General features: G+C 39.3%; 1 protein-coding gene across 1 annotated transcript in view; it reads left to right on the top strand.

The window, feature by feature from the left end:
• The window catches only part of ARAP2 (ArfGAP with RhoGAP domain, ankyrin repeat and PH domain 2), a 348358-nt gene that overhangs the window by 165016 nt on the left and 161506 nt on the right, over window positions 1-21836 (top strand). Inside the window, exons 11-14 of the mRNA XM_063457861.1 lie at window positions 8135-8220; window positions 15636-15824; window positions 18433-18607; window positions 20873-20989. Coding sequence (XP_063313931.1) covers window positions 8135-8220; window positions 15636-15824; window positions 18433-18607; window positions 20873-20989 — 567 coding nt within the window. The remainder of the gene's footprint in view (window positions 1-8134; window positions 8221-15635; window positions 15825-18432; window positions 18608-20872; window positions 20990-21836) is intronic.

The following is a 21836-nucleotide window of genomic DNA, read 5'->3' as shown; positions in this document are numbered from 1 at the left end:
TAGGGTTTAAAATATGCCATTTGAAATACCCTAGAGTGTCTACTTTTACAAATGGTAGGTCTTTGTGGGGTGGTTTGAATAATCAGCCTGCTAAGATGCTCTAAAATTGCACATGGACCCAGCGTCAAAATTCAAAGTTTGAAAAAAACTGATATGGCTTAGTCTCCAATGTGACCCTTCAACATCCACATATCCCTGAAAAAGGTACACATGGGGGTATTGTTGTACTAAGAGGACATAGCTGAGCAACATAATAGGTGTTATACTGCCGTAACACACATAAGGATTGCAAAATATACAGTAACATCTCCAAGTGTGTCAAAAAGGCAGAAAAAATGCTAATTGCTCCTAGACTTGGTACAAACTAACAAAAAAATGATCCTACGCTAGGGTTTAAAATATACCATTTGAAATACCCTGGAGTGTCTACTTTTACAAATGGTAGGCCTTTGTGGGGGTTTTTCGAACGGTCAAACTGCTATAGTGGCCCAAATTGAAACATAGGCCCATCAAATCCGTCTCTCAAAATTCTACTGTAAATACCGAAATGGACAGGTCTCCTATATGGCATTGTAGCTTCACAAAATAGTGCCAAAGACGTACAATGGGGGTATCATTTTACTGAGAAGACTTAGCAGAGCATAATTTGGGGGGTTTGGTCATAGTGGCACATGTCAAATATACAACATGCCCAGCAAAAAGTAATGCAGTTGTAAAAAATGCCCAAAATTATTTTTTACCACAAACTTTGACATACATTGGTGAAAAAATGGGGGCATGTTAAGGCACAATATGCACCATATGAGATACCCTGGAGTGTCTACTTTTACAAATAATAGGCCTTTGTGGTTTTTTTCCAACAGTCAAACTGCTATAGTGGCCCAAATTGAAACATAGGCCCATCAAATCCGTCTCTCAAAATTCTACTGTAAATATCGAAATGGACAGGTCTCCTATATGGCGCTTTACCTTCACGAAATAGTGCCAAAGACATACAATGGGGGTGTCATTTTACTCTGAAGACTTAGCTGAGCATAGTATTTGGGCTTTGATCATGGTGGCACATGTCAAATATACAAAATGCCCAGCAAACAAGTAATGCGGATGTTAAAAATGGCCAAAATAATTTTTTACCACAAACTTTGACATACATTGGTGAAAAAATGGGGGCATGTTAAGGCACAATATGCACTATATGAGATACCCTTGAGTGTCTACTTTTACAAATGGTCAAACTGCTATAGTGGCCCAAATTGAAACATAGGCCCATCAAATCCGTCTCTCAAAATTCTACTGTAAATACCGAAAAGGACAGGTCTCCTATATGGCGCTGTAGCTTCACGAAATAGTGCCAAAGACATACAATAGGGGTATCGTTGTACTCAGCAGATGTAGCTGAACACAAAATTAGGTTTTTTTACAGGAATTGCACACACTAACTTTACGAAATACACATGAGAAGTTCTTTGTTATAATTTTGTGTGTCAAAAAACAAAATTTTAGTCCAGTATTTAGCAGGGATTGGCGGTGAAATGGCTACGTAAAAAGTGTCAAAATAATGTTAGTTTAATTGCCTGTGATGTCTGCTTTATATAAATATATACTTTTGTGTGGCAATTTTGTTTTCTTTTATGGCTATTAAGCTTACAAGACAAACATACCAAATTCTAAAATCGCTCCACATTAAAAGTTTATTTTACTCCTTGTGTTTTGTGACCTGTAACTACCAAAAAAAAACTGAAAATCCTAGACACATTATATATTCTGTAAATCAGAACAACTAAATTAATTTATTTTTAATTACTTTCCTTAACCTGCACAAATTATACACACATTATTATTGCAAAAACCGAAGAAAAAACCCAATATTTTTACATTTTTGGGCATTTTTTTTGTATTTTTTTTATAATAAATAAGCATTTATATATGTATATGTTACATCAATTTAAGCCCTTTTTGTTCTTTAAAAAACAGTATAATATGCAAATTGCAGTTGAACGCATCCAGCAAAAAATGTGAAAATTTCTTGTGTCCTTAAGTGCAAGACAAGCTTTTGAAGCTGTGTCCTTAAGGGGTTAACTGTTCAAGAATTGATGTTCAGATTATAGATAATATTTTTTTTAGTAAAGGTTCATTCTGTCTGTATGCAAGCAATGAGACTTGAAATAGCAGACTCTATAAACTACTCCCACACTGTAAGCAAGTTTAAATTGATTTTTTTTGCGTACATTCTAACAATCAGTCATTTAGAAGGGTCAGTATAAATAAGCGCATAACATGTACAGTGTGTAAGGTGTTATTACATCTTGCAACCCCCCTATATATTGCAATAAATTAGTATAACTCTACTATGATTTGTAGGCATTATGCTGACATGCAGAGATTGTTTTTATATCTTGCATTTATTTAACAAAGCTGCATTGTGTCAGGGTCTTACCTGAGTTGGGAGTCTGTAGCGCAGATATGTCGCTCACCCTTGCAGATAGCCACAGGCCGAGGTGGTCAGGTAAGAATTCACCTGGCCTGTGGGTCTGTGCACGGGGGCTGTGCAGGATGCAGTACCAAATTCGCAGGACAGGCAAGGACAGAACCAGCAGGATAGTCGAGGGATAGCCGAGGTCAAAGGATGCCAGAGGTTAGAATAAACGTAGTCACAAGCCGAGGTCAAATATACGAAGCAGAATAAACAGGAACACTGGTACGACACAGGAACACAGATCAAAGACTTGACAAGGAGTACAGGGCGAGGCTGGGTTTAAATACCCTGCTGATGAAGATCAGAGTCAGGTGAGAAGCAGCCAAGTCAAGGTGCAGCCCCTGGTGTAGTAGCCAAGCCAGGGTGAACAAGACCGGAATCAGAAGTCTCTGGTAAAGCTGCTGTGGCTCAGAGGCAGAGAGCAGGACTAGGATAGATAAGTACCCCGGTTCAAGTCCCCTGTTGGGAATTCCAAGAGCGACCACGTCTGGCCGTCTGTCTCACAGGTGAGTACCCTGACAGTACCTCCCCCTTCAAAAACGACCTCTGGGCGCAGGTAGGCTCCTCATTGAAATAATCCGTCTCACCAGAGTCACTCTCAGAATCCGTTGAGTCCCCATAGTGAAAGTCCTCAGTATGGGATCCCTGATTAGCTCGGGATTTCCCAGTACCAGCTTCTGGTACAGCTGACGATCGGTCTAGGTTCCGGGTAGGGGTGACAAAAACTTCCACAACTTCGGGAGGGACAGTGCTCGCAGCTAGCAGTGCTTTTTCGAACACTTCCAGGTCTTTTTTACAGACCGTAGTGCCATTAGAAGCAATGACACAATCCTTAGGTAAATCCTTTTCAAGTGGGCAGGAAGTAGTGGTGGTAATACAGGAAGCAACTTTGGTAGTAAAGGCAGACGACTCTGGAGCAGGAGGTCTAGGAGGGCGAACAGGACAAAGCGTGATGAAGTGTCCACCTTCTCCACAGTAAAAACACAGACCATGGCTTCTCCTTCGGTCCCTCTCCCCCGGTGTGACTTTGCAGTGGACACGTCCAATTTGCATAGGTTCCTCAGGATCAAGTTGAACACAGGATACCTCTGGAGTTCTCCTGGGAACTGGATCATAAGAGGGTATCACCGGGGTGTGGTGACGTAGACTCCGCGATTTTTTAGTAGGTGGAGCTGGCTTGGGCTTAGTGGTCCTGCACTGTGAGTCCAAAGCAATAATAAAGGACTCCCAGCTGACAAGGACAGGACTCTTCCTCTGCAACATTTGGTAAGCCCAAACTTTAATGCGTCCAGACAACAGGTTGATAGCCGCTCTGACCCTGATGAAATCCGTGGCGTAAGTTCGAGGCTTTAAAGAGAACAATACCTCGCAATCCATCCTGAATGACTGGAAGGACGTGTAGTTACCATCAAATCTGTCGGGCATGATGACAAAGGGTTCCGGAGCTGGATGTACTGCGCCTTTAAGAGAAAAAAGTTCCTGCTGCAACTCCGAAACAATCTGGGCCAGGCTGGACACTTGCTGGAGTGAGGGTGAGCACATTTCTGCGGACTCCATATTGGTCAAGTCTTTTGTCAGGGTCTTACCTGAGTTGGGAGTCTGTAGCGCAGATATGTCGCTCACCCTTGCAGATAGCCACAGGCCGAGGTGGTCAGGTAAGAATTCACCTGGCCTGTGGGTCTGTGCACGGGGGCTGTGCAGGATGCAGTACCAAATTCGCAGGACAGGCAAGGACAGAACCAGCAGGATAGTCGAGGGATAGCCGAGGTCAAAGGATGCCAGAGGTTAGAATAAACGTAGTCACAAGCCGAGGTCAAATATACGAAGCAGAATAAACAGGAACACTGGTACGACACAGGAACACAGATCAAAGACTTGACAAGGAGTACAGGGCGAGGCTGGGTTTAAATACCCTGCTGATGAAGATCAGAGTCAGGTGAGAAGCAGCCAAGTCAAGGTGCAGCCCCTGGTGTAGTAGCCAAGCCAGGGTGAACAAGACCGGAATCAGAAGTCTCTGGTAAAGCTGCTGTGGCTCAGAGGCAGAGAGCAGGACTAGGATAGATAAGTACCCCGGTTCAAGTCCCCTGTTGGGAATTCCAAGAGCGACCACGTCTGGCCGTCTGTCTCACAGGTGAGTACCCTGACACATTGCTATTAAATGCCACAGGTCACTTACGCATATATACAAGCAGGATATCTGAAAATGTTATCTATTCTTTGCCATTTTTACTGTTTGTGACAAAAATATGCCTGTTTCATGTTTATATTTCAAATCCTGTCTGAAATATTGCAAGAAAATGTATACTGCATACTCTCCAAAAATGTCAACAAATTCTTCTGTAAAGGATGAACAAATAAATTAGATATTAAAATCTAAGATATTTGTAAGTTTTAAAGGATTAAATTTAGGTGTTGTTTAATAACAATATGTACCCAAAATGCTGTTTGACCCCATGTTTATATGATAGCTATGCATCCCATATTTCAGAAAAATGTATTCATAATAAATGTTTTCAAACAAAACCGTGCTTAGCTGTGAAGGAGTTAAGTGGTCAATATCTAAATGAAACAAGATATGATTAACTTAAGTTGGGCAAGTGGCCACAAATTGCTATAATTGTGGATGAAAAGGAATTATCCCCTAAATTGCCCTTGGCACTACTCTGTTTAGCCCTTGTGATAAACTATTGATTGTGCATAATCAAGAACATAAACTAGTCCAAAGCTAAATTAAATTTTGCTGCTCAAATAAAGTCAGGTTTTCTTGAGCCCCACGCAGAACCAACTCTAGCAGATAGTTAAAACAATTTAAGCAATTGTAGAATTCCCCAAGTGATTTTATCCACGATTACAGGGAAACACTTGAGCTGTTCTTGAGATGCAAATGACTTTACCCTCTTTAACCTGATTTGTGATATACAGCTCAGTTAAATCATTCTACTTCAGAATCCTATGTGCTGTATACATGTGTTATGATATGTCCATTTCCAGGAATGTGTTGACTTTCTGTTCTGTATATATTATATTGAGAAAAATGACCAAAAGCCTCCCTCCTTGAGAGGGCTTTATGTGTATTTGAAATGTGTTTGTATTGAGAAATAGTTATACATTGTTATTATCCCAGTTATTGGTATTCAATTATTTCAACAGTAACAATACCACAATGTAAAACATAAAGGTCATGCTTATACAACTTAATGCAATTGACTCCAGGTGGGAAAATGTGAGCCTCTTCTCTTTATAACTCAACAAAAGGTCATCATTTCCAGACTGCAGGGTATATGGTTTTCAGCTTATGGATTGTTTATAATGAAATAAACCTAAACACAACTATATCATATTGACAATAAACATGCAGTGACATCTTTCTTATTCAACTTTTTGTACACCTTTGACTCCAGCAATGTGGCATAACTCATTGTTGTTCTAAAAGTTCATTTTTTCCATATATCATTAAACAAAAGCGAATTCTTAAACAATACAAATGGTCCTATATTTAATGCAGTACTCCCTACCATGAAAACAAAGAAGTCTATAGAAATGCTTGCTCCAAACATATTCTATTCTAACCTTGTGCTTAAAAAAGTTAGTTGTGCAATTGAAAGTATTACAAATAAATTAGCCTTGTTTACATTGTAAAGACTCTCATTTCAAATTAAAGGGTTAGTCTAGAGATAACGCTGTAGAGGTTGTGATTTCAGGGGTACCCTGGTCCCAAATGCTGGTAATAGGGAAAACCATGGCTGGCTAATTACATCCTTATGAATCAGCTAGAGGTGGAGATCTTTCTCTGGCAGCAAAGGGGTTAAACTCCATATGTACAGCTTTTCAAAGGAAAATCCATGCACTGTGACCACTTCATATCCCTGAAGAAGTCATGGTGCTTGGAGTATCTCAAAAGAGTGAAGTACAAACACACTTAGCAAAATACAGTTATTTAAGAAACCATGTTTGTTAACTGTGACGGGTCCCCTGTGCCCAGGCTGAGCACTAACACCGGCACAGCTTCTTCCCATCACCAAACCACAGATGTCAGCCCATTCATGAAGACTCAGTCAGCTAACACCTCTCCCCCAAAAACAGCAGACACACAGCTTGAGGGTAGAACAGGAACTATTTTTTATTAAACACACCCAGCTATTTGTATACAAGTAAACTCATTAGTAAACACACAAAGATTTGGAACAGCAACCAATAAAACTGGGCCTAAGCAACAGCCAATCACACTAAGCCCATTATTAACTAATAGGACACACCATCACAGAACACCTACTTTGCATACACAGGAAAACATTATGCATTAAGTAAAGGGAGTCACAAAGGGGAAAGTCCCAACCCCCTCCCACGTGGTCACAGTCTCTGGTTCAACGCCATCTGGTCTATCCATGTTGTGGCTAGGTCTAAGTCTGTGTGGTCTAAATGGCTGCTCCTCACCAGAGCCCACCCATACAAAGGAGCCCTTGATGACCACGTGACGGCGTACCAGCATTCTGTCACATTAACCATTTCTACAAATGTTTGAAGCCGTTTAATATTCGTATGTTTTGACTAACTGTTATGCTAATATGATATATATGAGCATTACCATGGTAATACATAAACATATATTTATGCATCAGTATACTTGTTACCCATAAAGCCTCACCAACCAAACTTCTTATTCTAGAACTGAAGTCAGAATGTTAATAAACACATTCCTCTGCCAAAGTTAATTCTGTCCCTTCTTCACTGTCCAATACAGGGAGGTGCCTGGGCCCTGGTGTATTTTTGTGGGAGGTTTTTATCCAAGATTGGATGACTGCTGGCCATTGATCTATTGTGCAATACCTTCTATTGAATTAGAGAGGTGACAGTGCCTGTAAACAAATTTACAGTATTTGTGAATTATATTGTAAAGAAGTGTGGCCTTGTTTTCCTTTCCTTTTTTTTTTTGCTTTTTTTATCCTTCTGCACTATACTTCTTAGTTATACATTTAAAAATTAACCTTGTTGCACCCTTGTCAATTAGACCACTGATTCCTAGCACTTCCTCATTTCTTCCTGGTAGTTTAACTCATGAGGCAGGCCTTGCAAAGATTTCTCATTGAATTGCATTGATAAGTCTGTGATTGGCCAGCCACAGAAAGTCTGGGCTAGGGAAGAAGGGAATGACTTGCAAATGCTTCAGACAATAGGTCTTTTGCACTGTGTATTTACTTATACACCCAATGAAAATAAATGCATATTGAGTTGGGGGTATATCTATTATATAATGATTTTAACATTTTATCAACTTTTTTTTTTTTTTTTTTTTTATTTAGGCAATGTAGGGTCCCTCTGATGAGATATGGAGGAAATGCAAACTATGGTCAAAAGAGGAATCATAAGAATGTCTTAATACATTTGTTGTTGTTTCAATTACTTCTCTAATTGATATTTAACCCCTTAAGGACACATGACATGTGTGACATGTCATGATTCCCTTTTATTCCAGAAGTTTGGTCCTTAAGGGGTTAATGAAATGCTAACTGTTTTTGTGGATAAACTAAATGTTTTTTTATATCGAGATCAATTGTCTGACAGGTCATTCTTGTTTTTAAATAAAAAATAAATGCTATGAAGATGAATTACAATAACATAACTATAATAACATAAGCTCTATGTTTTCATCTTTTAAAGGTCAGCATCGTATTCTGGGAAGCAAAATTTCTAAAGTGCACAGTTTGAAGCTAGATTCCCCTATCTGGAGCAATGAACTAGTTGAGGTATCGTCAATTCAATGCATGCTTTAATTTACGTATGAAGTACACATTAACTCAAGAGGTGATATTACCTGTGTTGTGATATTCACCTGTTTCTTTAACCCCTTAAGGACGCGGGACGGTTCAGGACCGTCATCGGCATTTTCCCATTGCCGACCAACGACGGTCCTGAACCGTCCTTAATTTAAAATGTACTTACCCGATCGCCGTCGTTCCCCCGGCGGCGATCGGCGGTGCTCCCGTTGTGGGGAGACTGCCTGCAGCCCAGACAGTCTCCCCATGGCGAATTAGGACCCCTGTGGCCATGTGATCGCCCAACAGGGTGACCACATGGTCACAATAGGTGTCCTAGTGTCTGCCTGCAGGGGGACTGTCTGTGCTGACAGGCAGTCTCCCTGCTGCTGTAAAATCATTAAAAAAATGTAAAGTTAAAGTCAATGTTAATAAAAAATTTTTTATTATTATATATGTGTATATATATATATATATGATATATAGACATATATTATACCTATATAATATATGTCTATATATCATATATATAATGTCATGCTAAGTGTATTTTTATATTAATATGTACATATATTAATATAAAAATACATTTATAATTAAATTACACACGTATATATATAATATATATAATAACTATATATATTGTATATATATATTATTATAAAATACAAATAATAAGTAAATTAAATTAAATAAAAAAAATTAAAAATAATAATACAAAATTAAAAAAAAATTATATATCTATACGAAATTTTATTCTAACTGTATTTTGATATTAATATATATATATTTATATCAAAATACACTTAGAATGAAATTGTATATATATCTATGTATATATAAATAAATAAAAAGAATACGAACTATTCATATGTCCATATAAAAAAATACATAAATAATTATATAAATATACACGTAGACTTCAAATATATAAATATGCATATATATTTAAATTCTACGTGTGTATTTATGTAATATTTTTACATAATGAAGTTATTTTATTGATTGCAATTTAAGGGACCTGCCTGCCAACCCAGGCCGAAAGTATAGAGAATTTAATTTGCTATCACTGCTATTTTACCCTGTAACGTTCTACGACACCCTAAAACCTGTACATGGGGGGTACTGTTTTACTCGGGAGACTTCGCTGACCACAAATATTAGTGATTCAAAACAGTAAAACATATCACAGCGATGATATTGTCAGTGAAAGTGACTTTTTTTGCATTTTTCACACACAAACAGCACTTTTACTGATGATATAATTGTTGTGATACATTTTCCAGTTTTGAAACACTAATATTTGTGTTCAGCAAAGTCTCCTAAGTATAACAGTACCCCCCATGTACAGGTTTTATAGCGTTTTTGAAAGTTACAGGGTCAAATATATGGGTCAAATATTTTTACATTGAAAATGGCCAGGTTGGTTACGTGCCTTTGAGAGCGTATGGTAGCCCAGGAATGAGAATTACCCCCATGATGGCATACCATTTGCAAAAGAAGACAACCCAAGGTATTGCAAATGGGGTATGTCCAGTCTTTTTTAGTAACCACTTAGTCACAAACACTGGCCAAAATTAGCGTTCAATTTAGTTTTTTACTTTTTTCACACACAAACAAATATGAACGCTAACTTTGGCCAGTGTTTGCGACTAACTGGCTACTAAAAAAGTCTGGACATACCCCATATTGAATACCCTGGGTTGTCTACTTTTAAAAAAATATGTACATGTGGGATGTTATTCAGAGATTTATGACAGATAATAGTGTTACAATGTCACTATTGGTACATTTTAAAAATTTATGTTTTGAAACCGCAATATCCTACTTGTACTTATAGCCCTATAACATGCAAAAAAATAGCAAAAAGCATGTAAACACTGGGTATTTTTAAACTCGGGACAAAATTTTGAATCTATTTAGCAGTTTTTTTCATTCGCTTTTGTAGATGAATAAAAGATTTTTCACATAAAAGTCAAAAAACATGTATTTTTTTCAATTTTTCATCATATTTTTTCATTTTTTAAAAATTAAATTACATGAGATTATATAAATAATGGTATGTAAAGAAAGCCCCTTTTGTCCTGAAAAAAACAATATATAATTTGTATGGGAACAGTAAATGAGAGAGCGGAAAATTACAGCTAAACACAAACACCACAAAAGTGTAAAAAGATGCCTGGTCCTTAAGGGGTTAAAATATATGTATTACCTACAGTTATAATTTTCTGTTGATTTGATTATCTGTTTATACTTTATTATTCTATGGTTTAAGAACTGTAAACATGATTTACTTAATACACAAGTAAGCACTGTTTTTTTTTATGTAACCCCAGCTGAACACCATGCAATTGTTTATTATAACGTGTGCTTATGTCAGCATTTGATTGTTTAATGTGCTGGGGATGTTTAAGTGTGCCTTTTATAATATATGTGTATTATATTATTGATAAATACAATGTGGATACTGCAAGTGATGTCATATTTATAGATGCTCATTTATGTGTTTTATGTGTTATATGTATTGCATAAGAGATTGAAGCTACATCTGATGAAAATGCTGAATATGAGTGCTGTGTGTGTGTGATATAACACACTATCATCTAGATCAGGGGTGCACAAAAGCTAGATCCCCAATTGTTTTGAAACTACAGCTTCAATGATGCTTTGTCGTTCTAAAGGCATTCTAAAATCATGCAAAGCATCATGGGAGTTGTAGTTTGAAACCATCTGGGGTGGTACCTTTTGGGCATTCCTGATCTAGATAAAAGGACACCTACTAGCAAGATACTAGATGTCTGTTTTAAAAAAAGGTTTCTCCATGTGATATTGGTATTGCATGGCAGGGCCGGACTGGGAACAAAATTAGGCCCGGGCATTTTTCAATCAGAGCGGCCCCCTAAGAAGGGGGCGGGGCCATAGAGGGTGTGTTTTGTCATCACTAATGACAAGCACGCCCCCTCTCAAAGTGAGCAAGTTGGTTCAATGCGCAGAGCCCCGCTGAAGAGCTCTGGCATTAGAAAAAGGCCCTGTATTTGTTCTGCGCAGCGCAAGAAAATTTAATAACATGCTTGCGCTGTGTTTGCTTTTAAATTGTCTCTGGTGTCTCCACAAGTGGGATACCAGAGGACAAAAGGGCCAGGAAAGTGTATGGTGCATGTGTTTGGAGCCTGCTTGTGGGATTGCGTGTGTGTAGAGTGTGGTGTGGTATTGTGTAAATAGGTCAATTTAATTTGTGATTGTGATGTAATATGTGTGGCTAGGGGCTGTAGAGAGTGTGTGTATAGGGGGCATAGTGTTATAGGGGATGTAGCGAGTGTGTGCCTACTGGCTGTAGTGTGTGTGTATAGGTGACGTAGTGTGTGTAGGGGTTGTAGAGCGGGTGTGTAGGAGATCTAGTGTGTATAGGAGATTGTGTGTGTGTGTGTGTGTATAGAGGATTAAGAGTGCATATAGGGTAAGGGATCTAGCGTGTATCTGGAGCGTAATGTGTGTAGTGGTGCAGTGTGAGGGGTGCTGTAGTGTGTGTGTGTGTATATATATATATATGTATATATATATATATATATATATATGTTTGGACGTATTGTATGTGTGAGGGGCGCAGTGTGTGTGTATGTAAGAGGGGTGCTGTGTGTGAGGGTGTTTTTATCTGCCGTCACATTCTAGGTTTCTAATTTTCTTTGTCTGTTAACTCACTGAGGGTTATTTTATATATTTTATATATATATATATATATATATATATATATATATATGTATATATATATATATATGTGTGTGTGTGTGTGTGAGCGAGGGTGCTGTCTGTCTGAGGGTGCTGTGTGTGAGTGAGGGTGCTGTGTGAGTGAGGGTGCTGTGTGTGAGTGAGGGTGCTGTGTGTGAGTGAGGGTGCTCTGTGTGTCTGGGTGCGCTGTGTGTCTGGGTGCGCTGTGTGTCTGGGTGCGCTGTGTGTCTGGGTGCGCTGTGTGTCTGGGTGCGCTGTGTGTCTGGGTGCGCTGTGTGTCTGGGTGCGCTGTGAGTGTTTGGGTGCGCTGTGAGTGTTTGGGTGCTGTGTGTGTCTGGGGGTGCTGTGTGTGTCTGGGGGTGCTGTGTGTGATGTGTGTCTGGGGGTGATGTGTGTCTGGGGGTGATGTGTGTCTGGGGGTGATGTGTGTCTGGGGGTGATGTGTGTCTGGGGGTGATGTGTGTCTGGGTGCGCTGTGTGTCTGGGTGCGCTGTGTGTCTGGGTGCGCTGTGTGTCTGGGTGCGCTGTGTGTCTGGGTGCGCTGTGTGTCTGGGTGCGCTGTGTGTCTGGGTGCGCTGTGTGTCTGGGTGCGCTGTGTGTCTGGGTGCGCTGTGAGTGTTTGGGTGCGCTGTGAGTGTTTGGGTGCTGTGTGTGTCTGGGGGTGCTGTGTGTGTCTGGGGGTGCTGTGTGTGATGTGTGTCTGGGGGTGATGTGTGTCTGGGGGTGATGTGTGTGTCTGGGGGTGATGTGTGTGTCTGGGGGTGATGTGTGTCTGGGGGTGATGTGTGTCTGGGTGCTGTGTGTGTCTGGGTGCTGTGTGTGTCTGGGTGCTGTGTGTGTCTCGGGGCGCTGTGTGTGTCTGGGGGCGCTGTGAGTGTCTGGGGGCGCTGTGAGTGTCTGGGGGCGCTGTGAGTGTCTGGGGGCGCTGTGAGTGTTTGGGTGTTGTGTGTGTCTGGGGGTGCTGTGTGTGTCTGGGAGTGCTGTGTGTGTCTGGGGGTGCTGGGGGTGATGTGTGTCTGGGGGTGATGTGTGTCTGGGGGTGATGTGTGTCTGGGGGTGCTGTGTGTGTCTGGGTGCTGTGTGTGTCTGGGTGCTGTGTGTGTCTGGGTGCTGTGTGTGTCAGGGTGCTGTGTGTGTCAGGGTGCTGTGTGTGTCAGGGTGCTGTGTGTGTCTGGGTGCTGTGTGTGTCTGGGTGCTGTGTGTGTCTGGGTGCTGTGTGTGTCTGGGTGCTGTGTGTGTCTGGGTGCTGTGTGTGTCTGGGTGCTGTGTGTGTCTGGGTGCTGTGTGTGTCTGGGTGCTGTGTGTGTCTGGGGGTGCTGTGTGTGTCTGGGGGTGCTGTGTGTGTCTGGGTGCTGTGTGTGTCTGGGTGCTGTGTGTGTCTGGGTGCTGTGTGTGTCTGGGTGCTGTGTGTGTCTGGGTGCTGTGTGTGTCTCGGGGCGCTGTGTGTGTCTGGGTGCTGTGTGTGTCAGGGTGCTGTGTGTGTCAGGGTGCTGTGTGTGTCAGGGTGCTGTGTGTGTCAGGGTGCTGTGTGTGTCTGGGTGCTGTGTGTGTCTGGGGGTGCTGTGTGTGTCTGGGGGTGCTGTGTGTGTCTGGGGGTGCTGTGTGTGTCTGGGTGCTGTGTGTGTCTGGGTGCTGTGTGTGTCTGGGTGCTGTGTGTGTCTGGGTGCTGTGTGTGTCTCGGGGCGCTGTGTGTGTCTGGGTGCTGTGTGTGTGTCGGGGCGCTGTGTGTGTCTGGGTGCTGTGTGTGTGTCAGGGTGCTGTGTGTGTCTGGGTGCTGTGTGTGTCTGGGTGCTGTGTGTGTCTGGGGGTGCTGTGTGTGTCTGGGGGTGCTGTGTGTGTCTGGGGGTGCTGTGTGTGATGTGTGTCTGGGGATGCTGTGTGTGATGTGTGTCTGGGGGTGCTGTGTGTGATGTGTGTCTGGGGGTGCTGTGTGTGTCTGGGGGTGCTGTGTGTGTTTGGGTGCTGTGTGTGTCTGGGGGTGATGTGTGTGTCTGGGGGTGATGTGTGTGTGTGTGTGTGTGTGTGTGTGTGTGAGGGGGCTGTTAGTGTGTTTTTTATTTAAATTTCAATATTTTTTTTATTAATAATAAAAAAAAAAAAGTTATATCCCCCCCTCCCTTCTTACCTTTATCCTGGGAGGGGAGGGGGGGATCCATTCTGCCTGTGGGTGGGGTGCCATGCTGCCATGGAGGGTGCTGCAATCCTTCCCTGGTGGTCCAGTGGTGAGAGTGAATTCTAACCTGCCGGCTAGAGTTCACTCTCGCGAGATCTGAGCGTTGCCGCGGTAACCGGTAACCGCGGCAACGCTCAGACCTCGCGAGAGGACCCGGCGGAGCTGCTGGATAGAGCTCCGCCGGTCTGTCTCCTGCCTCCCTTCCTCCCCTGCCGGCGGCCGCATCTCAGTCCCTGTGGGCCGGGGAGGGAGATCTTTGATCTCCCCACCGGCCCATGGAGACACACAGAAGGGCCGGCGCTCGGATAGCGCTGGCCCTGCAGGGGCTGGCAGGGGAGATCCTGTGATCTCCCCTGCCGGCCTCGGCCCCACGGCCATCGTGGCCCACCGGGCATTTGCCCGGTATGCCCGATGGCCAGTCCGGGCCTGTTGCATGGTATAAGATAATTATTTGGGTGCTCTACAAACTAGAACTTGAGGTCAGATATGTAAGAGATAGATTTTGCATGTGATGAAATAACTATAGGTAGACTATGTCAGGGCTCACAATTTCCATTTGCTCACTAGAATTTGGAGAGTAAAAATATGGCCTGGCAATTAGAAATTCACTCCCAGTGAGTGTGCCATTGACCCCTGAGGTTTACAAGTAAACTTGGCTAGTGGCGTAGGACTTGAAAATGCCCTGGTCTATTCATTGGCACAGAGTGAGTAACAGAAGAATACAGTTTGGGTGCCATGCAAAACATTTACAGCCTTTACAGTTTGTGCATAAATGATGATGTCAGATTGATGCATTGGTTTGTACAGACATAAAGTGATGTACGTATAATTCCTATAAGTCAGGTCCATAGCGGTGTATTCTAGATCAGCATTGTAAAAGGAACAAAGAAAATGAAGTATGCCATCATTTTGGAAGAGGGACATGTGGGAATGGGATTGTGATAATGAGATTATAGAGTGAGAATGCATAACCATAAAACAAATAAAACATGCAATAATACAGTTTAAAATACAAAGAATGCCATACATTTGGCACAATAGTGGGGGCAGTCACTTACAGTTCTACTGCAGTGACACACAATGGAGTTCTATCAGAGAAAATATCACTGGTTCAAAGGCATGCGCAATTTGGTCTTCATGGAGTAAATTTTGGTTTGAATTGCTTTGCACCATAACAACCTTGCATCATTGTAAAGGGTATGGTGCAGGCCTTCATGCAAAGAGCAAATTGTTACTTACTTACCATCTGATATACATTAACAGTGTCTGCCTGATCAAACACAACAGTTTTATGTTATACAAAGCAGTCTAAATAATGTATTTAACTAATGGGTGACCAATGCTTGTCTGGTGTGTCCCTTAAATCATATTTTGTATTTGTTTATTGTCAAATTTTATGTCCTCTTACAAACTGCTGTTTACCATATAGAACTATGTTACTTATCTTATGTTGAAGTTTGTAACAAAGAAATTAATTACAAATATTTTTGTATATTTTTTATGCTAGCTTTTCCTTACTGTGGGAAACGCAAAGGTCAACAGCTACTGGGAGGCGAATCTTTTGTCTGGAAGCAACATTAAGATTCATGAGGCTTCGAATATTAACCATAGAAGGTTATATATTACACACAAATACAAAGAAGGAAGATATAAAAAAACATTTTCTCCCAAGCTTTCCCAAGGACAATTAGATGAGGTTGGTGCTAAATGAAAATATTTTGTGCTGCAGATGGTCTTGAGTTGAACAGTCACAAATTGAATATGACTTTGTTTATCTAAAAATGCAAGAGAACATTCTATTCAGATCAATACCGTGTGTACTTTGTTTTAGTTGCAGTAGCTAAGCAATAATAGAGACAATATTCAACACTAAAAACACTGAAACTTTTACATAATACCTAAACTAGAACAATTTACCTTAAAAATTGCAAATGAATATTACTGTTAATTTTTTTAACTGTCTATTAATCCATGTTTTCTATTTTAAATCAGCAATATTTACAGTACTTATAGTCAAATATTTATGCACATTTTTTTATTTTATGACATTTTATAAAGAAGGCATTATTTTATGGCCACAAATAAATGAAACTACTGTATTGATGGTGCAGCTAAAAAAAGTTTGACCTTGTCTCACATGTTCAGCTCCAATGTTTAACTCATTATCTTCTGATTATACTCTGACTTAAAAGTATACGCCATAATCATTATTCATATATATGATTGAACTTGAATGCAAATAATACTGGCAGAGTATTCACACAATAGCAGCATCTCAAAATGGGATGTAAAATAGCCTTCACTTATTTGGGGTTTCTACCTTGTTCCTTCATTTTTTTTTCATTGATTGAGATTCAAGCAATCATATTAAAACATCTTATACTAAGGTTACTATCAAAGTGACCATTTTGGGAGGCTGATGACTTACAGCAACCGATAGAATTCAGTAACACTGAAGTCTTCTTTTTGACTGACCATGCACTCTGTCCTCTGAATCTTGGGAATATTCACTGTTCAATAGCGAGGCAACTATAGCTTTAGAAAGCTAACTTGGAACAACTTGACATCTTGAGTTCATCTACAAATCGAACACTTCTGACACTTACTTTTCCATTATTATACTTAATTTAATTATTCTTCTTTCCCACTTTCCAATATATTCATGGAACTGAAAAAGAAATACTTTTTTTTTTCCTGCACAAATGTTCAGTTGTGGATACCCCAAATTTCCACCTTCAAGTCCCATATATATTTTAGTGGTTATCTTTTTTTCATTCAGTGGGATATGACCTGAGATAAAAAAAAAAGCCCTACAATATCAAATATGGTCTGTGATGTTATTAGTACTATAAAGCATGTTTCTGAGAATAATATCAAAACCATTGGGTTAAAATTCAAAAATATTCTCAGTTTATCTATTTTTTTTTTATTTTTATAGTGCAGTGATACAAAAAATAGGTAACACGTATATTCCAGAAATAACATGTCAATAAGCATTACCATAGGATCAGAGAGGAGTATAGACAAAATAGACAATGTTGGGTGAAGTTATCAGCTCTCAGGACTTAGACATGCATATCTATCAAAGCACCATTTTGTTTTTTTATTATTATTAATATTATTATTTATAAAGCACCAACAAGTTCCGTAGCGCTGTACAATGGGTGGACAAACAGACACGTACGTATTTGTAACTAGACACGTTGGACACACATGAACAGAGGGATTGATGGCACTGCTCAATGAGCTTACCTGCTAGAGGGAGTGGGGTATTGTGACACAAAAGGTAAAGGTAGGGTAGAAAAGTAGGTTCATGGATAGTATTCATTGAAGGCTTAAAGGGAAACTGTACTCACCGAAAATACCACTTATTTTCCTCCCAAACTAAATTCTACCCATCCCCTGCACCTCTGTAACCCCCCTTGCAAGACATATAAACTTAAATAAATATTATAATTCTTACCTTATTTCCAGCGCCGCGTCACACATCCATCTTCCGTCGTCTACTCCCCCTTCCGCGTCATCCGATCAGCTGACCCACCCTCCTTCCCTCCGCCAATGAGCTCATACTCATTGGGAATCATTGGGAAGCAAGAGCGCATGCGCATCTAACGCAGCGCCCCGCCCCTCGCATGCTTCACGCAGAGATTCATTGAATCCCCTTGTGAAGCTGCATTAGACCCACGTGATGTGCGACGTCCTCATACAGTGCGTGGGGGCGTCGCATGTCGTAACTCACCTTTCCTCTCCTATGGATGCGGAAGCACCATCTAGTGGCTATGTAAGAGAAGGCAGCTGGAGGTGGGATTTTCAATTTAATCAAAACACTGCGGTTTAGTGTTTTGACAAACTTGGTTAAGGGTAGAGGGTCAAGGCACCCAGACCACTCAAATGAGATGAAGTGGTCTGGGTGCCTAGAATGTCCCTTTAATGTTTTGATGACAGTTTCAGTAGAATAATCAGGGTGTGGGGAGGTAAAGCTGTAAACAGTTTAATTGATATACTTTCCTAAAGAAGTAAGCTTTCAAAGATTTTTTGAAGGAGTGGAGATTGGGTGAAAGTCTAACAGAGAGAGCAAGGGCATTCCATATAAATTATAAACAATGAAAATAATGAATAGTTATAAGTTATCAACTGTAGAACAAAAAAATAGGCAAATCCAGAGTCATAATGGGTGAGGTGAGGGAAGATATAACAGTGTGCACTCTAGAGTGAGTATATTATTTGTGGTTCTTCTCGTCTGGTACCTGATTCTCTGTAGATGACTATTCTAGAATTAAATTGAAATTATTATTTTTTTCCAGGCTCTATGCAAATCTGTGGTTACTACTGATATTTTAGAAACGATGATATTAGTGTTTAGTGGAGCTGATACCATGTGTACAACAGGCGATACAATTAACAGCACGCCATATCTTTTAGCAAAGGAGGCTGGACAGCGTTTACAAATGGAGTTCTTACATCATAACAGATTCTCAGGTACATTTGCTCAAATTGTTTAAAAACAAAAAAGGAATATAAGTAAAAACTTTTTAATATTTGTTATATTTCTAAAATATGGGTTGAGTTTTTATTATATCTTAAAAAAGTGAAGTATCTAATGATACCCATGTATGAAGCACCTGTAGATGAGGCAAAATACCTTCTATGGACACGTGATCAACCTCTACTTATGGTTCAGATAAGGTCTGCATCTTTCTTTTTCTTAGATAATGCACTTTCACAAAAGACACCTATCTTAGTTTGTGTTGATATTAGTATACACAAAGCAATTTAGTAGAACAAAATAAAGCAGGAAAAGGTGGAAGATTGCAAATGCTGGATTTTATTAGAAAGAGACAGTACAAGTAATGACTTTTTGGTAAATGTACTTGATTTACACAGTCGTTTAAGCACTCAAGAGACACTTTGATTGAGAACATTATAGCACTCTAAATGAATCAATCCAATCAACAAATAGGTATTAAAGGAACACTGTAGCATTAGGAATTCATAACTGTATTCCTATTGACCCATCTAATTTAAGGCCTCCTTCTCGTTTAAATAAATAATAAAAAAAAATTAATCAAATAATTTACCTTTTCTCCAGCTGCCCTGGCTTTTTTCCTAGAGTTATGTCATCCAGCAGGCATGCCTCCATTGGGGAAAGTAGGCAAATGTTCCGTGCCTGCCACGATGCGCATAGAATATAATAATTGCATTAAATCATTGTCTATGGAAGCCTGTGATGACACTGACCATGCGCACAGTATGTTAGGGTATGAAAGCAAAGCAACTCAGTCCTGGCTCTCTAACCTGAAAGGTTTTGGAGTGTGGCTTGAAGCTATGTTTCCAACTATTTACTAAAATATTTTAATGAATAACTAATTGGCACTTCTCTTATTTTCAAACCTGAGGGTTTCTTCAATAAACAATTACCTTTTTTATTACAATGTTTAGGTCACAACAGAGATTTTCAGATTATCTATGAACAGAAAAGTTTTACAAATGTATGCGTGCTTATGTTATTGGCTTTGCATAGTTCTTTAACAATTCTTGCCAGTTTATTGTTTCATATATCAACTATTTAATCCATATTTTGACACATAAGGTGCATGCAACTGATTTATTTAAAGGCACAAACTATGCACCATAATCATTTCATCAAATTAAAGTGGCTATAGTGCATGTAGTCCTCTAGCACCCTTCCTCATGTCAATGTTTGGAGTTGTGTATCGATACCCAGATGCCTCTAAGTCCCAAGCAAATGCAGACAATTACATTCTGATTAGCCATATCAATTTATATCAGTGATGGGCTGCAGTTATAAGCTAAAAGCACTCAGCTAATGCTCTTAGCTTATCACTGCTGCCTATTCTTGTCTGGCTAAAGCAGTAACTATAGCCTGAGCAACAGAGAATGGCCAAGCTGTCAGTGCAAATATTGATCATCATTCAGTTTCAAAACTGTCCTTTATTTTCTCTATTTTCATGTTCATTACTTTTAAATCTTATATTATTAAAAGTTGCTATTTTACCTTGATTTACACAAAAACACAAGCAAATTAAATAAAAATAAATCACTAATTTGGAAATAAATATTTCATGAATAAATATAATTTTTAGAAATATCCATTAAACTCTACATAAAAGTCTTGCTCCAATAAATATTCACATAATCGCTAGAACTTAAAATGTCTACATTCAATAATTTACTGAACATTTTATAATGCAATTATTCAGATTCATTTTACATAATAATAATAATACACAGTCAGTATGCTTTTTGCATATGATTTCCCCTATATGTATCATGTATTAGTTGCTGTTTAGTGCTTTACATTTATAAATAATAGACTAATTAAAATTACTTTAGCCATTGCTTTAGAGAACACCAGTTTTCTTTAAGGTTCTTTAAAATCTTGAGATCTCAGCAACCTAACATGATTAGAATATTTGGAATCAGTTTTTGTTCAATATTTTAATAATTACCATGTTTATTATTAATATTATTATTATTATTATTATTATTATTATTATTTTTAATTTTAGATTACAAACTTTCACATCTCCCAAACTCTGGAACCCTTCGTAATTTGTTTTATTGTGGATTTTTACATAAGGCTTCTTCAACCTCTAAGATCTAAGAGATCTCAGCAACCTAACATGATTAGAATATTTGGAATCAGTTTTTGTTCAATATTTTAATATTTACCATGTTTATTATTAATATTATTATTATTATTATTATTATTTTTAATTTTAGATTACAAACTTTCAGATCTCCCTAACTCTGGAACCCTTCGTAATTTGTTTTATTGTGGATTTTTACATAAGGCTTCTTCAACCTCTAAGATACCCAACAACAGGAAACTCCAAGAAGGTATTCTAATAATTATAACTACTTCTAAAATCTTGTGACAATGAATATAATGTACCGGTTACAACACTATTAGGACCAGCATGCTGAACTTAAGTTATGTCTAACTAAGGTAGATACAGAAAGAAATAGAAGCATATTACTGAATCTTGGAATGGTCAGGCTTAGCGTGAACCAGAATAGTAGAAAATAAGCCAAGGTTAGGGAGACAGAGAGAAATGTAATTGAATAGACATGCAAGTAGTCTCTTGTAAGTGGGCTATTTTTAAGTAGTAGTTCAAAAACAGAAAAGGAGAACTAAAATCAATAGACAGATGAATTGTATTGGAAGATTGGGGGAAGGTAGATGTGGTTCCTTTATTCAAAAAGGGTTAACAAGAATTGCCTGGAAATTACAGACCTGGGAATGTAACTTCTGTGACTGTGAAAGTATATGAAAGTCTATTAAGGGATCATTTTCAGGATTTCATTGGGTAGAACATTATTAGAAAAAAAAATCTGCATTGTTTTATGAAACATGGGTCATGTTAAACTAACCTAATTGCATTCTACAAAGAAGTAAATAGAATAATAAATCAGTGTTGCAATGGATGTGATCTACTTGGATTTTGCCAAGGCATTTAATATGGTCCCATACAATAGGTTAGTGTTCAAACCCATTCAAAGAAAATTCTTGTTCTTGGGTAGAACATTGGCTTAGAGACTTTTTGATAGAGTACAGCAACTTGTAATTAATGGCAAATTTTCAAACTGGACAAAAATGGCAAGTGGTATCCCTCAGGGTTCTCTTCTGAGACCGCTTCTATTCAAAATATTTCTAAATGATCTTGAAATAGGCAATGGAAGTCAT

This window comes from Pelobates fuscus, chromosome 6, assembly GCF_036172605.1.
Source record: "Pelobates fuscus isolate aPelFus1 chromosome 6, aPelFus1.pri, whole genome shotgun sequence".
Taxonomy (NCBI): Eukaryota; Metazoa; Chordata; class Amphibia; order Anura; family Pelobatidae; genus Pelobates; species Pelobates fuscus.
The sequence above is the reverse complement of the archived record's forward strand: the minus strand, read 5'-3'. Positions and strand labels throughout refer to the sequence as shown.